This window comes from Pleurodeles waltl, chromosome 8 (genome assembly GCF_031143425.1).
Source record: "Pleurodeles waltl isolate 20211129_DDA chromosome 8, aPleWal1.hap1.20221129, whole genome shotgun sequence".
In the NCBI taxonomy this organism is placed as follows: domain Eukaryota; kingdom Metazoa; phylum Chordata; class Amphibia; order Caudata; family Salamandridae; genus Pleurodeles; species Pleurodeles waltl.
The window spans coordinates 420,146,600-420,163,382 of record NC_090447.1 but is presented as its reverse complement, the minus strand read 5'-3'; the positions used below and the strand labels follow the sequence as shown (position 1 = coordinate 420,163,382).

General features: G+C 43.2%; 1 protein-coding gene across 1 annotated transcript in view; it reads right to left on the bottom strand.

Moving 5' to 3' along the window:
* The window catches only part of NIPA2 (NIPA magnesium transporter 2), an 88,127-nt gene that overhangs the window by 22,797 nt on the left and 48,547 nt on the right, over window positions 1-16,783 (bottom strand). Inside the window, exons 2-3 of the mRNA XM_069204287.1 lie at window positions 16,222-16,450; window positions 14,576-14,632 (exon numbers count right to left, since the gene is read on the bottom strand). Coding sequence (XP_069060388.1) covers window positions 14,576-14,632; window positions 16,222-16,360 — 196 coding nt within the window. The 5' untranslated portion in view covers window positions 16,361-16,450. The remainder of the gene's footprint in view (window positions 1-14,575; window positions 14,633-16,221; window positions 16,451-16,783) is intronic.

Below are 16,783 nucleotides of genomic sequence, written 5' to 3'. Positions count from 1 at the left end.
GGTGTGATATCTGAATGCATTGTTTAAAAAAAAAAAATCTGAGTATCAACAAGTCTCTGAAATAACTTTTGCTCTTACACCTTACCCATCTGTGGCTAAAAATAAAGTGAAACTACCTGGCATCTTAACAGTAATCAAGCTTCAGAAAATGTTCACATGTTGGAAGGCTATTGGATATTCCACATTGTTTCACTGGTGGAACTAAATAGGTTAATTTCACAGAGTTCAAAGTAAAATCGCAGACAAAACAAAACACAAGCATTCATGAAGTATGTATAGACGCCACTATAGGATTTCCTAAACAAGACTGCTCCATCAACTACAGAAGGAGAGGAAAATCAATGTATCGAGAAAGGAGTTTAGAGACCATCCAGATGCAAAACAGGAGCTCCGGTCATCTTTTCTAATGCTGGACTTAGTCCAGGATGCATTACAACGTATAATCAACCTGCGTAATATGGCAATGCAAGTTTTTAGTGGTTGCCAGTCATCGTCTCTGGTTACTAGATTTTGTTAAACAGCAATCTTATAGCCTACCCCATAATCTATTAGAACTAAGTTGAATTTTTACGGAGATGATTCACTGTATTAGTGTTTCCAACATTCAGTGACTTGGACTCACATTATGGCTAGTATAGGGAAAATGCTAACTGTGGTATTTTTGTGATACATATTTGTAGAACTATTTTTTTCAGGAGTATGCGTTGACAAATGTTTTTGTTCTGCAAAAGCTTCTGTTAATGCGCTGATTATTTACTAGTGAACTCTGTTTACAATGATGTCTACTCCTCCTTGCATTTGCCACAGTCAAAACTTCATGAGGGTGAGTCTTGTATCTGAATGTTTCATATCTGAAAAACAGGAAGCATCCTAGCTCCTATGCTACCCTTCCAAAATAAAAAATTAAAAAGAATCACAGCGCCCTCTGTCTTTAGATCAGATACAAACGTACCTGCCACTCACCTAAAATTCTTTTTAAAGTGAAAAAGGGAAGGGTTTTCACAGACAGTGATGAGTAAGACGGGATAGACTATCAGTAAGTAGTCTGAAAAACAGCACTTTATACCTCTCAGTTGACAAGGTCCTCACTTCATAAGCGATTACCCAAGCAATGAGCAGTCTTTAACTATCACCTCCAGACCTCATGTTAAACAGTGAGACACTGGGAGTTTTCTTGAAACATAAGGCAATTACTTTTTAATTAAAGTTGCTTGTTATGGAATAAAATTAAATTCTATGTGAATTTTCAACCTCGAGTTCCAGTTTTTAATAAACATGGGAATTTGCCTAGGAAGCAGTTTTGCAAACAACCACAGGAATAACCTGCCACATATCTGTCCAAGAAGCCACCTTTTATTTTAGAATACCCCAACACATAAAAGGCAATTTGACTTGAGATCACTTATGAGCACTCAACATATAGCCAGCTGGTTCAACTGGTTTTGTGCTGTAGGTGAAAAGCTTCCCATGTGGACAGCAGAACAGAAAGTCACAAAGAAACAAATTTCCTAAGAAGTATAATGATCTTTATAAATCTGTAAGAGGAGTGGCACATTCAGATTGTGCGGTTCCTTCTTCTGGGGTTGAGTGACTGAAAAAGGGTGGGCAACACAAAATCTGTAATAAGGTGGGAGTCTTGTCATGGACAGAAACCACTCTGTCTGGGAAGAACTACAGATATTGTTTAAAATAAAGCAGAGCCCCCAAACAATATCTGCAATTCATCCAGCAGACCTGAAAGTTACAAAAAAAACTATAGTCTCTTCTCTGAAAGTGAAATGGGGACAGATTTTTTGTAGATGTTTTGTAGGTGAAGCAGAGGCAAAGGCCGCGCTGGAAAAAGGAAAAGCTTAAAAATAACAGATGAAACCCACACCAAAAACAAGAAGCTTAGATAAAATGCTAAGCATTTCTCGCCAACAGTTTGCTGACGATACACAAAAAAATTCTGTGGGAGCCATCTAGTTTGACATCAAGCACCTGAAGCAATGCTTAGACACCAAGGAGAATTGGATGGCTTATTGTTGCCAGACATTGAATTAGAGTTCCTTCTGAATCAGGGTGAAGCCTTTAAACGCCAGCTTAAATCATGGATTTAGAGGATGAGTCCAAAACACTGACCATCTCTGCTAAAGACCTGGGTGAAAGCAATGGGCTTTATTCTTGAACCAGGGTTTAAATTAGATTTTCATATGAAGTCCCAGGTAGAGTTAGCTATTCCTCTGAAGGAAGGTTTGCCATTTTCTTACGGTAGTGGACTCTAACAATTGTTACATCTGTGCCAAAATTCACACCAAAATTTTTTCAAGAACTAAAGACAAGTTCCTTGTGCTGCCGCCCAGCATGTTCCTGGAATGTAACGCACAATGAACACCGCATATCTGCTCCTTTAAGAACAGTCTAATATCTCCCTGCTCTAGGTCACCCAGAGGGGTGCTCTGAATCATTGCCTGGAGCATTAGGCATGTAAGCTGGTCTGATCATCAAACACACGTCATAACTACTGAAAAGGGGCATGGACAATTAAACAGCCCTTTCCAAAATGCAGGAGTGACCAAAGAACATTTCTCAAGATTCCCAATGTAAAATGGAGTTGAGTCTTTTCCAGTGAAATAAGTACCTTTTTTTAACACATATGAGAGATAGTCACAAGAGGAGGATGTGTTCCAACAAAGCAAATTGGTTGTTCTGCATTTCTTGCTTGGCTCTTTTCTCCTTCTTGGTGTCAAAAGACGTTTGTAGTCTTGCTGATTTTTCATTTCTAATCATTATCTACTTTAACATTGCCAGGGAGATTTTCTCCCTTTTATGAGTTTTTCCTCCTCATGGAGACCCTATTAAGTAGACACTTGACACCTTTCATGTATACTGTTCTGTCCAGGGTTGCACAGTAGCTACTAGGAGAATAGGAAACTGGACTTCTTTGCAGATGTCCCCACACTTTTTACCCCTTCAGAACTACTGAATGCTGGATTTCGACTCTGATTAGCAGGCTTTAGTGCACTTTCAGATTTCAGTGCCAGGGCTCTTTCGTTTCAAACAAGGTATGTCTATCTGTAGCACAACTGGCAAAGGAATTTAGCACCCCTGTAGGTCCCTAGCAAATGGAGCAAATGGTACCTCTGGTACCTAGGGCATGGGTACTAAAGAGGGTGCCCTAAGGGCTGCAGCATATCTAATGCCACCCTAAGGGTCCCACACACAAATTGCACACAGCCTTCCATTGCAGACTGCGTGTCAAGGTGCAATCCCTGCGTAAAAACACGACAAGGCACTCAGTGTGTGCTGCGCCAAAGTCACTGCATGTATTACATGTAAACCAACCCTACAGCAGGTCTTAAGAGCCTTGCATTATAATACATGGGAGAGTGTGTCTGCATGAGCAGATATGCCCCTGTGATGTCTAGTTCTATTCCACCTGAAACCTACTAGTCCTCTAGTGTGCTGGCTGACTTCTATCAACCAGACTGCCACCACAGAACAGTTTGTGACCTCTGGAGGTGAGAGTCCCTACTCTCAGAGGTCAGAAACAATACCTGCTCTGGCAGGAGGTGTTATCACCTCCTGCCAACAGGATGGCTAGTAAATCTGCATACCAATGCCAGGCACTTTAAAGTCCCTACTGCCTTTAATATTGGACATCCAGCCCTGGGACAGGAAGCCCCCTGCCATGAGGCCCATTTAGCACCAGGACAGATGGGAAATTTGATATTCAGGAGGCGTATTGCACATGCAGGCTGGACACACCCCTAGGATGGGCAGCCTGAAGTGAACACGAAAGAATTCCAATATCTTGTGTGTGGTGGAATTAGGAACTTTTTAACAGGAAGTGGACATCGAGGGGTGTAGAGATCCCAAGAGTAAGTAGCACATTGGCTACTACCCATCACTCCCCTAAATGTCCCTAAATTGAGTATTTAGGGGAGCCCCTGGCACCAGGAAAACAGATCAAGTCAAGACTTCTCGACTACTGGGAACCGAGGAAGAAAGAAGAAGGACCAAGAGAGTGAGAACTGAAGACCTGCACCAAAGACTGGTGCAAAGCCAAGCCAGGCTGCTTGCACTTCGACAATTACTGGACCAACTTTGCAAAGAGCTCGACATCCTCCCCAAAACCCTCACACGACTATCCCGCACCTCAAAAACCGGAAAAGATCTCCCATGGCACAGAGGAGCTGCTTCCCTGCATCTACAAAAAAATGCAAATGATGGATGGAATGTAGAACCAATCACACATTCACCCACAGTCACAGATCTGGGTTTAATCCATCAATTATTTTGCTCACATTGCCACCCCAGTTTGGACCCAGCCATATGCAAATCAGTCTTGATCCCGTTCCCCATGGGAACAGTCCAGCCTGAACTGCCAGTCCAGGTCCTCCCTGGACCGGAATTAAGCATCCTGGGACTGGTTTCAGGGTATCACCCTTCATCAGTCAGACTAGCTTGAATCGAGTGGCATAGTCAGCCCGGGACCCATGTCTGGGTACCCCCAGCGCACTTAGGGTGACAAAAGCAAACAAACACAAATGAATTTATTTTTGCAACTATCCCTACATCTGCACAGTTTGCAAAGTCTGGTACTCTGTCATGTTGGCCATCGGGCCTATACCTAGGGTACCGGACCCCTTGCAGCAACCAAGGCTTGTTTGTGGTCCAATGCGGACTGCAACAGCACCAAAGCAGACCTACCGTCGAAGGACATCAGGATCTACAAGGCCAGTCAGGAGAGGAGCCTCAATGCCGGGTTTTCCCTCTTCACCAGACACAGAGTGAGTCTCTGACCACTGCGACCCGATGCCTCAAAGCACCACTGCACTGAGCGCCACAGCCAGAATCCGAGGAAGGCGACAGTACCAACGGACTCTTGAGAACTCCTGAAGTTGAGCCCTCCCTGGGGTTCGGCCAGGCTGCTCCCCCATCCTCTTTCTCCAGGAATTAAGAACCACAAAGATCTTCAACAGGGCGACCCTGCTGGACAAAGCACCACTGCACATGAGCCCCAAGGCCAGAGTTCAAGTGGGCCGACAGCGTGCCCAAAACTCTCAAGACCTGAGCCCCACTTTGGGTTCAGCCAGACTGTTCACCAAGTCCCCACTTGCAGCTTCTTTTCCACCAGGACTGTTTCCCATTGAAGTGAATGGGAAACCCAACGCTGTGACGCACCTCTGCACCCAGACACCCCAGTGCCTCCCAAAGTGAACTCTTGGTGTTGTCTTGGACCTTTCCCCATTCTCACCTTATCCCCCGAAGACTGGGCCTGTAAGTTGTTGCAGAGTGCCCAATTGCAGTATATATTTGTTCCTCAATGGATAAAATTACAGCTTAAAAAATACAATTAAGTGTATTTTTTAAGTCTTGAAAACTTGTTACTATGTTGAAAAGTACTTACTGGATTACTATGAATCTGTGTTATTTTTATAAATTGGTGTCGGATTTCTTCACCGGGTGTGTGTCTCACTTACTGGCTCCCTATGTGCAAGAAATACTTAAAACTGTCCTCTGACCAGCCTAATTGCTTGCTCACACTACAACAAAAGAGATCTTTTAGGGTTATTTTAAACCGTATCAGCCAATAAAGGTCACCCTGGAATATCTACATTGTGTCCCCTTGCACTGGTACACTACATAGATAGCCAGCTTCCTACAGTCTGCATTTTCTTGGGCTATCAAGAAGGGTAGCCAACAAATAAGTTACTTTCTATGACAATATTTCTCGTGGCTGCATAATCATCGCAGACAGTCTTCAACTTATGAATATTCTTTTTCAGGCTTCAGATAGGACCAGAAAAGTGTTTTCCCCTGCAATGACTCTCTAGAGCAGGTGTCTCCAACTAGTTGATCGTGCGTTACCAGTAGCTCTAAGACTCCTTCAGAGTACCTCACGGCCTGGAGCTCATTTGTAAATAATCACAGGGCCACATTGTGTTCCTTTTAAAGTTAAGGGAAGGTTCTGTTTATTTTACATTATTATGGCCATGCTTCAGATAGCAGGGCCTGATAAGGAGCAGTGATGAAGTCAAATTTATGACCCAGGGCACAGAAGTGAAGAACGGAAGCACTGAAGTATTTAACCCCTAAATAAAAGTCATTGTTGTTATTGAGACTTATATAGCGCCAGCTACCCGGAGGCCTCGTAGCGCTGATCAGTTTGAAAAGTTTAGAACATACTGGAGGAATTTCAAACTTCCCTGGAGAGGGGGAACTTAGAAGAATTTAGAATAGCCAGGTTTTAATGGCCTTCCTAAATTCAATCTCCTGATTCATCATGCAAATATTCGTGGGTAGGGAGTTCCAAAGTCTGGCTCCCTGGTACTTCAGGGATCTTCCTCCCCATGATGTTCTCTTTACTTTGGGTACCACTACCAGGGCTTTAGAGGCCGATCTCAAAACTCTTGTGGGTGTATATAGTGAAATTAATGATTTTAGATAATGAGGATCCTTTTTATATAGAGCTCTGTGGAAGAAGCAAAGAGCCTTAAACTTTATCCTTTTTGCCACTGGAAACCAGTGCAGTTCAATCAGAGCTTTTTTAGCTGATGTGGTCCTAGGCAGATTAAAGAGCAGACGTGCTGCAGCATTTTGTACCACCTGTAGTTTGTTAACCACATAACCTGGAGAGCCCAAAAAGAGGCTGTTTCCATAATCAAATCTGGATAAAATCAGGGCTTGTACGGCCAATCTTTTGGCCAATGGTGGAAGCAGACCAATAATCTTCCTTAGTAGCTTAAGAATCCCAAAACAGGTGGCTGACGTTCTCTTGGCTTGATGTTCCATGGTGAGTTTGGGATCCAACCAAACTCCCAAGGCTTTAATCTGAGCTTTTGGGGGGGGAAAGGGGGGGAGAGGGGTAAGTAATCTAAATGTATTACTGGTCCTATATTTTTAGCGCGGTTGGCCAGTTTTCCTAAAAACATAATTTCTTTCTTTTCTTCATTGAGTTGCAGCCTGCTTTCTGTCATCCAGGCAGCAATCGCTTGGAGACAGGCAGGCAAGGCCGAGTTGTCCACCTCCTTATTGGGGGAGAAGGTAACCACCAGCTGTGTGTCGTCCGCATATGACACCAGGGATATCCCAAAGGGTTCTGACTTCTGCTAGGGGGGACATGTAAATGTTGAACAGAGTGAGACTCAAAGATGAGCCCTGCGGAACTCCGCATAAAAGTTTCAACTGGGCTGAGAAAAAAGAACGATCCAGGACTTGAAAGGTTCTATTTTGTAAGAACGAGCTTAACCATTTAAGCGCCCTTCCTTTAATCCCACTATTTCCCATTCTTTGAATGAGTAGATCATGATTGACCGTATCAAATGCCGCGCTCAAATCTAGCATTATTATTACAGTTGCCTGACCTTGGTCCATTCGTTTTCTCGCTTCTTCCGTAACCGCAATCATGGCAGATTCAGTGCTGTGACCCGGTCTAAAGCCCATTTGAGTTATATGCAAAATCTTATGTTCTTCCAGAAAGCGCGATAGTTGTATATTTACGTGCTTATCAATACGTTTTGCCATCATGGGAAGGAGCGAGATAGGCCTGTAGTTTTTAAAGACCGCTCCATTTAGATTAGGCTTCTTTAGAAGGGGCTTGACCACTGCATGTTTCCAGGAGTCCGGAACCATCCCACTTTGTAGCGAGCTGTTTAAAAGCTCGGTTATTACCGGATTTAGCGCTACTCTTCCTTGCATAATAATATGGGGAGGTGCGGGATCAAGTGGAGAGCCTGATTTTAATTTACTGAGAAGCCCCAAAGCTCCTTCCTCAGAGATGGGAAGAAAACTCTGTAAAACATTGTCACCTTCCTTCTTCTCCATCGCATGCCCTGCGACTCCCCCTACTTCCCCTGAGACGTTTTCATACATGTCCTCAACCTTCTTTAAGAAGAAGGAGGCAAAATTGTTACTATGATCTTCTGAAGCTTCCATTGCTTCCGGGCATGCAGGAATATACAATAGCTCCTTGAGCACACCAAAAATTTCTTTAGGAGATCCTGCCGCCTTTTCAATTTTATCTCCATAAAAGGTCGCTTTTGCTAATCTGATCTCCTTCTGGTACAACCTAATTGAACCTCTGTACTCTTTTCCGTCCTCCTCCTTTAGTGATTTCCTCCATTTCCTTTCAATCTTCCTACAGTTCCTCTTTAATGTCATTAAGTGGTTATTGAACCAGGGAGCCTTTCCTCCCTTCTTTTGCCCAGAGAGGGGTGTATAGGGTAGCACTCTGTCCAGACTATCAGAGATCCACTCATTAAAAGAGGTAGGGTCTATCTGCCGGTCCCTCATAAAATATTTTTTATTTCTATTCAGTGAATTGACCCATTCTGTTGTCTTTAGTTTATTCCACTTCCTAATCTTACTGTTGGAGTGGCGGTGGTGTCCAAACCTATTAGTTATATTAGCCTTTAAGGTGATTAAAAAATGATCGGACCATGCTACAGGGGTAGGGGGTAGTGCAACCAACGATGAAAGATTACTAAACACCAGGTCTAAAGTATGCCCTTTCTCCTGTGTGGGGCCTCTGATCAATTTGTGTAATCCCAGAGCTTCCAGATCATTCACTAACCGCTTAGTTGCCATCAGTTCTAAATTATCAACTTGGATATTAAAATCTCCTAATAAAGTAAAATTGGGCCTATTGCAAATGAGACTTGCCATCCGCTCTGGTAATAGGTTCAGGAATTCATCATAAGTCCCCGGGGGGCGGTAGATTAGTACTCCTGTAAATGTAAATTTAGGATTGAAGGTAATGGAAAAAATCATTCCCTCACACCCTGCGAGGTCAAGGGGACTATAGTTAAAAAGAAAATCTTGTTTAAAAATAATTGCTATTCCCCCTACTTTCCCTTTATCTCTATTGGTTCTTGCTATCACATACCCTTTGGGTACTGCAAGAGCTAAATCCGGCCCTGAACCCTCATGGAGCCACGTTTCTGTCAAAAAGAGGGCATCTGGTGCCCCCTCGCTCAGCAAGAGATTTATGTCTAGTTTGTGTGCTGGCAGAGAGCGGCAATTTATTAGCTGAATCCTCACATTATATTTGGAGGGTTCTGCCTGATCTGAGTCAGGACCCATAGGCTTTTTCAGAGTCCAATCACATCTAGGGCAGGACCATGTCTCCCTCACATCGATGGGACAAATATAGAAGTCCTCTCCTACACTTTTCCTAAGGTCCTTTAGCGCACCTGACGAATAGGTAAAGGTATCTGGACTCACTATACTTAATTGATGCAGGGGGGGGGTGGCCCCTAGCCCTGTCCTGGCACGGACAGGCACAGACGGACTTGCCGTTGGCGCGCAGACGGCGCGCCCGCTGGGACCGGTTTTATTAAAGCTGGGAACCGGTCAACTAGACCGCCAACCCCCCAAGATGGCGGACCTCCGTGGGCCTCTACAGTGTGGTAAAAATGGCTGCCCCTTAAAAACTGAACTTCATTACAAATTCAACACAATTTAAAAAAGATGTTTAAAAACTTTGCAATAAAATGTGCTAATCGGCTGACCTTAAAAAACCAATGGTCAGGCCAGGAAAATGCAGTCTGACCAAAAGTGCAGTGCTCCTTCTCCTAAATAAATCGTAGTTTCCTCTTGTTCACATCAACTTTTCCACCTATTTCAATTTTTCCCCACACCTTAGTTCCCTCTTCCTCCCACTCTCCACTACCAGTTTACATGAATTCAACCACTTTAAAAACCTTCAAAATCAACTCAATATTGGAGGTGAGAACAAAATTATGTTTCTCAATGCTTATAAATTGGAGAAAACTAAAATGGAAAGTTACTTCCGATTAACTTTAATTTTAACTTTCTTAAAATGTTTTTCAAAGTGTTGCATTTACAAACAGCATGCCTCTTGCTTCCAGTGGTCAGTAGTAGCTCTCACTACAGAAAAGGTTGGAGACCTCTGCTCTAGGGTCACCAGACGGTCCTAAAGGCTCTGGCTGCTACTCCACTTCCACATATGAAGTCACCAGAGTATGTTAAGTGCCAACTGGTGGACTGACATCAGTTCCTGATTTTTTTTTTGTTCATCAAGGGTTGTAGAGCAGAACCAAGAGAGTCACAACAGCAACAAATACAGCACACAATACATTTTCATACCTTTGGATATTATTAATCACGGCAGTGGCTCATCGAAGAGAAAGGAGGGCATGGAGGTATCTGCAGAAGATTATGTATCCTCCAGAGGTATTGTTACTGAAAGTAACTTATTCTACTGATCGATACATCTTCCTGTACAATCCTCATTATATGAATGTGTTGCAAAGTAGTACCTCTCAGGGAGGTGGGACTGAGTATTGCTGGTGAACCAAGGAAAGCATGAATACAGCTTGGGCAAAGTCCCCATCACTGTGCACCTGATATGCGAGGAAACCATGCTTTGCAAAAAATGTCATGGATGACCATACAGTTGCCTGGCAGATGTTGGTAACCCAGACATCTCTGGAGAAAGCTGTGGATGCAGCGAGGGTCCTGGTGGAATGAGCATGAATGTCTTCTGGAGGGCTTTCTTAACCAGTGAATAGCAGATTTTGTTACTATTGATCCAATACGTCATGGTGTGGTTAATCACTGCCTTTTCCTTCAGCGAGGACACAGCGAGGCCCAGAAAGAGCTGATTATCTACTCTCATTCTCATCTGCTGAGTGCAGTCAATGCAGCAGGATACCGCATGACTGGGTCCAGTCTGTGCAGGGGTTTCTCCCTTTTATTTGGATGTGGAGAAGGGAAGTAAGTTTGAAGTGATAGACTGTGCCATATGGAAGGACAAACACAGCTAGGTAGGGTAAACTGGCAGCGGTAAAGAACCAACTTAACTGGATGAAAAACTGACAAGGGGACAAACTGACAGAGCCTTACGTTTTCGGACCCGCAACTTAAAGAAACTGCCAACCGGTTTTAAAAATTAGGAGTCAAACCATGCAACTTTGATATAGGTCGAACATAGACACCCCCAAGAAAATCAAATCAACTTTCAGATCCCAATAAGCCAAAGTTAACAGAGTGGAAATAAATAAATAAACTCAACTTTTCAGAAAATGCACCCTTAGTGGCGGTGGTGACATAAAAAAAGGAGACGTTAGTAAGGGAGGCACATGAAAGCAAACAGAGCGAAATAACCCTTAACTTTAGCAACTACCAGACACTCAGAAGAACTAATAAATTATAAATAGCCTTGTATCATGTTTTTTTGTTTATTTTGGCCCTAGACTTACACTATAATATAGAGTGTGCACAGAGGTCTAGGCCTGTACCTTGACAGAATGAGATTCTTGACCAGTCCTATGACCTGGATGAGCGTGCCCTCATTTAGTTTACAATGGACTACAGTCCCTATCATGGGTTTTACATGTAGGCTGGTGGTGGCTGCTGTGAATTAATAGTTGTGGCCAGACCATTTTATCTTTGACGCTGGAATGGAGGCCTACTGGCGTAAAATTCCCCTTCTACAAGTTAATGCAGATTCTAGCACTAATCTCCTAAATGTAAGTTGTGCGTGCCTGTGTATTTCGTCTGTGTGATACATGCACTAAGTGTGTGAGTGAACTAAAGCATAAAGGATTGTAGGTTCCATTATAGAAGTCCCTGAGCACAAAGAGGTGAAGCTGTTTCTACAGACAGTGGATGTATTTTGCTGACATTCCTGAAGATAGTGAGAGGAGACCTAGACACTGAGGTGAGGACAGAGGAGACAATGCTTATTCAGAAATTCAGTGAGGTGCTTTTATTGAAATGAGCTGCCCTTTAGTTTTCCTGCAGCATTACCATTTGTTAGATACCAGGGTGAAAGAGGGAACTGCTGTCTGTTGATCAGAGTGTGAGAGATCCTTTATGTAAGGACTGCTTTTGCCTTTTCCCTAATCACTGCTCAGTGCAACTCTTGATAAGCTCTGTACAGAAGCTTCACACCTCTTTGTGCCTCTGTTGTGAGTGCCCAAGGCTTGAGACTACCTTGCTGTGAGGAGCATCATTCTGCACAAAGACGGTGCTGGTACGAAGAACAGCCTGTAGAGGAACTTGTAATAACAACCATCCCAAACTGGTTCTGAAAAGGCAGGCAGAGGAGCCATATTCCCTTTCTACTTTTACTATATTAAATTGGGAACCACTGTTTTTTTTTTATGTTTCAGTTCCAAGTTCTCTTTGACCAAGGAAAGGAGTGTGCCTTAAAATACTCTGAGGGCTACAGTGCAACCAGAGCCGGTGTCTTTTTAAAACTCAGCTTCCCACAGGTAAAGGGGCATCACCTGGAGTCTTCCCTTGCTGAAGTACTGTATCCCCGATCTAAAGCAACAGGAAGCCAACCTGCCTGCGACTAAAGGAAAGAACTTGCCATCCGTGCACGAGGTGTGTCTGTCCAGGGGGCACCGGAGCAGTTAGACTTTAGTGTTGTGGGCCATCCAGGTCAGGAAAGACTGAAGCGTGTCCTGCAAGCCCTAGAGGTGTCAGAACAGTCTCTCCAGGAGTGAGGTCCTCAGCAGCAATCGCGGATCGATGTCAGACCTCGTCACCGTAAAAGAATACCGATCACAACAAATCATGCCATGTAAACCTAGAACTATGCCTGTTGTGGATACTGCTATCAAGATTGGACTTGTGGTAGACATCAAAAACTGCATCTAGAACTGTGCCCATAACAACGGAAATCCAGAGCTGTATCCATGGCGGACATCACCACCGGAATCATGGACTAAGCCTATGGTGGTTATTGCCACCACATTTCCAAAGCATGCCCTCAGCTACTATTGTGCTACTGTGATCCCAGGCTAAATCACAGCCCATATGCTGCTCATCACTTAGTGAAGCAGAAGCAGTTCCAATGCCTGCCTGGGGCTCGACTGACATTCAGTAGATGCATTCATTGAAGGTCTTTAGGCATAAGCTCTGGCTGCCCGATCCAGCTGCAGCGTGCCCAGACTGAGGACCACATCAGCAACTGACATACCTCCTCCCAACAACGGAAGTGATTAGAGACATGTATTGCAGATTTCCCATCCGCTGCTGAAAGTACACAGAGGTCAGTATTGTGGTGAAACTGTATGAAGATGTCTGTATTGATCTGACAGCAACTATTCTCAAACTGGGGTATCTGTACCTGGGCCTTGATGAATGTAGCAAAACCTCAAAAAAATGGAGGGATAAGGAGGTATTGTGGTCCAGTGTATGTCCTCCCAAGCGATACGTCAAAATATAAGATACACTGTTCCAAATATGAAAGGGAGAGAGAGGATACCGTAGCAGGGGTCCTAAATTTTAGGAGCAAAAAAACCTCACACATCCCGAAGGATGTCATGCTTCATCATCGGAGCTGCTCCTTGTCAGACCGGCACTGCAATGTCTGACGAGCACCACCCCGAATGGGGGGGCTCTTTGCCGGACATCTTTTTAAATGATGATGCCGTGACCCCAAGAGTGAGAAAGCATAGAAGGAGATCGAATGTAGTGATTAAAATTGGCTCTCAAAATCAGCACCGGGTAGCTAATTTATTGGACCAGATGAGAGGAAAAGGCCAAGGTTAAAAAGTAGTCATACGAGTGAAACAGAAATAATGATCAATCACTCTATATCAAAGAATCAAAACGAGGGCGGGGAACTTCCAAACCATCCCTATCAAGGGTCAACATGTTTCGCATCCTGGTGGTCCATACGGATCCAGTGATGTTTCGTCAGGACCAAAAAATGACTGAGTATCTCCTAGACGTAAAAGGGGTCTGGATAACTGTTCACCAGAAATTATCAGAAAAAGAGTATCCAATCACTTACATTAATATGAAAGATTGTTCCTAACTGTCGCCCATCCCAATTAGGGGAGCGCGCTTCCTAGGACCACACAGACCAGTGGTCGGGTGCAAAAATAATTTTCCAATGCTGCCGCCACCGTCGGTACACCTACCCGGGTCCGTGTTACCTAAAATCTAGGACCCCTGCTACGGTATCCTCTCTCTCCCTTTCATATTTGTAACAGTGTATCTTATATTTTGATGTAGCAACACCTCTTCATCCTAAAAGAGGACTTGTCTAGATTAAAAAAAAAAAAAAAAAGAAGGCACAGAAAGGTAGAGCAGGAACCCAAGGCGCAGTAGCCCAAGCACCACTGTTATTATTGTATCTGCTATTATTTGTGTGGTATTCTTTTGCAAGTGTGTGCATTAAAGTACTTTTCTTATCTAAGTAAAGCACTGGGCTGGTCATTCAAGTTTTGTGCTGCTGGGTGATGGTTGAGTTCTGAGTTTACACACCTCCAGACTGCCTCCCTCATAAGCCTGTGACTGCGAGCCTTTGCTACCATGAGAGTCAAGTGTTGAAGAGATTGGCTCTGCAAACTGCACCAATTACACAGTAGTATCTACCTGGGAGACACTTTAGAATGGAAGACACTGTTTCATTGGTGTCATTGATGCAAATAGGTTAAATATTGTTATTTACCCATCAGATTCCCTGTGAGACTACAATCATATTTGCTCTTTAATCGTATTAACTCCATGAAGCCATACGCTTCTGGGGTAAACTGAGCCACCTATGAGCACTCAATGTAATATGCCAATACAAAAAAAGTGTTAATACATTATGCATGATACATACTTGACAGGAGTCCGGCCCACCAAAGCCCTTCTTTGAGGTATGCATGGCCTCCTTGACCTAGGGTTGAAAGAGAAACTGTTAGGTGCTTGTCACTGAGATGCTCTTTTTCAAGCTAATCCCCAAGAAACAATGGAACGGTTGTATGTTACCACACAATGCCATCTGGCAACATGAACACAGCCTGCTTGAACCCCTGCTCCCCCAAACCTAGTCGAACTTCTAAGGCAGCTTCTACAGGCAACATGGCATCATCTAATCCGCTGAGTACTATACTATCTGTATTAAAGACTAGTAACTAAAGTAACAAAATAGGAAAGGAATGGGGAGAAATAAAAAGTAACAGCAACCATTCTATATGGTTGCTTGCCACTTAAAGTACCTGAATAAGCCACCCAGAAATGTCAATAAGAAATAAGCCAGGATGTATTGCTGATTGTTCTATTCATGTATTTGTTTTTTTCTTCAATTTTATTTTTTATTCAGAGAGTTCACTTGAATACAGCACATATCAAACAACAAAATTCAGAAAATCCATTTCCTGACTTGGTTAAATATGGCACTATCACAAAAGCCCACATACACACCCTCACGTTCCTGATTCAAGCTACCCTGATTACAAACATGCACAGAACAGATATATTTCATAATCTGGCCCACAGCTTCCTAAAAAATGTTTATACAAACCCGATCTAATGGCATAGCCACATTCTAGGCCCATTTTCGCTGGCCAATGTACAAAGGGAGGAGGAGCCTCGGACTTCCAATTTTGTAAGACTGGGGATCTGGCTATCAGTGTGACCAGAAATAGCGTCTTTTTACGCCACCTGCAGTCTCGGAAACCAGTATAATGGCTTGGGTCTCATGCGCAAAATCAATGCTAAACATACTAATACAGGGTTCATTAATAGAGGCCCAATAGCCAGCTATTTTTGGACAATCACAAATAATATGCCGCCAGTTTCCTGCGCTCTCTTTAAAACAATTAAAACATTTATCTTGTATCTGGGGGTTATCATTGTGTGAAAATTCAGGTTTCTGCACAGGAGTCACTTTGTGTAATATTGCATCTATCGGAGGAGTGCGCCTCTTATCACCAAAAAATTAAATATATTTGTCATGTACGAACCTCGGGTGAGATGGATACTCCCCCTTGTATTTGTGAGCTCTGTATTGAATCTCAGTGTCTCTTTAATTTCACTGACACAGGCCAAATTCTCTGGATCATAAATCATAATAAAGTCTGTGCTTAAGGCCCTGCCCATTACACCAATCTCAAAACAGATATGGCAACTAATTAAAAACACCAGAAGTGAGAAATTGATCTTGTATAATGTGGGATAACACCAATGTACCCTAATCCCCAGAATCTGCTGAACAATCTTTTCAGTTGTGCTCAGCAATACAATGGGGTGACAGCGAGAGCAGTGTGGATCACTGGTCTCACTTTTTTGTTCCTTCTCAGAGATCCCACGATAAATGCTTTCTCAGAAGGTCACAAACTGAATAATGGAAAATAAATTTGATATATTCATCACTGGATGAAATTTTAAAGTTTGATGTCTTTATTGGGCAATTGAAGACAATTGAGATGCATCTACTTTATAACATGAAAAGAAATGGGAAACATTTGGAATATTTGTTCTTACCAGCTCTCGTGGAGCCCTTCCTGGCCAGGCGCAGGAGCCCCTTCTTCTTCAAAATGAAGCTGCCGCCAATGAAGAGGCTGGAACTGATCGCCAATACCAGACCAATGTAGAAGTCATATTTCCCACGGCTCTCGTTCATTTCGTTAGCTGCTTATGTGTCTAGAACGGTCGCATTGATCGTGGATAAAGGTGGCTGGAGCTAGCAGAGGTAGTGGCTCAGTGTGCAATCCTAAGGAAATGAAAGACCATTAAGGTAACTCATAGCCACTCCACGCCAACTTGTAAAACACTGTTTTTTTTTTTTATACAAGTTCGATGTGAATTTTATGGTTCATAAAAGGTCTAAGAAGAGAGAAACAGAATCAGAAATTATCCATCCTTTTGTAATAATTTACATAAATACCGTTTGTATGGTAATATTAGTGTGTAAATTTACAGTGCAGCTTAAAAATGGACGGATGCAGGCTGGGTGCCTTGCTCTAATCTACCAACGTCATTTAAGTCCTGCTGCCGAGTACCTGCTAAACGGTATAGCTTTTACTTAGTATTTCGGATTTCAATC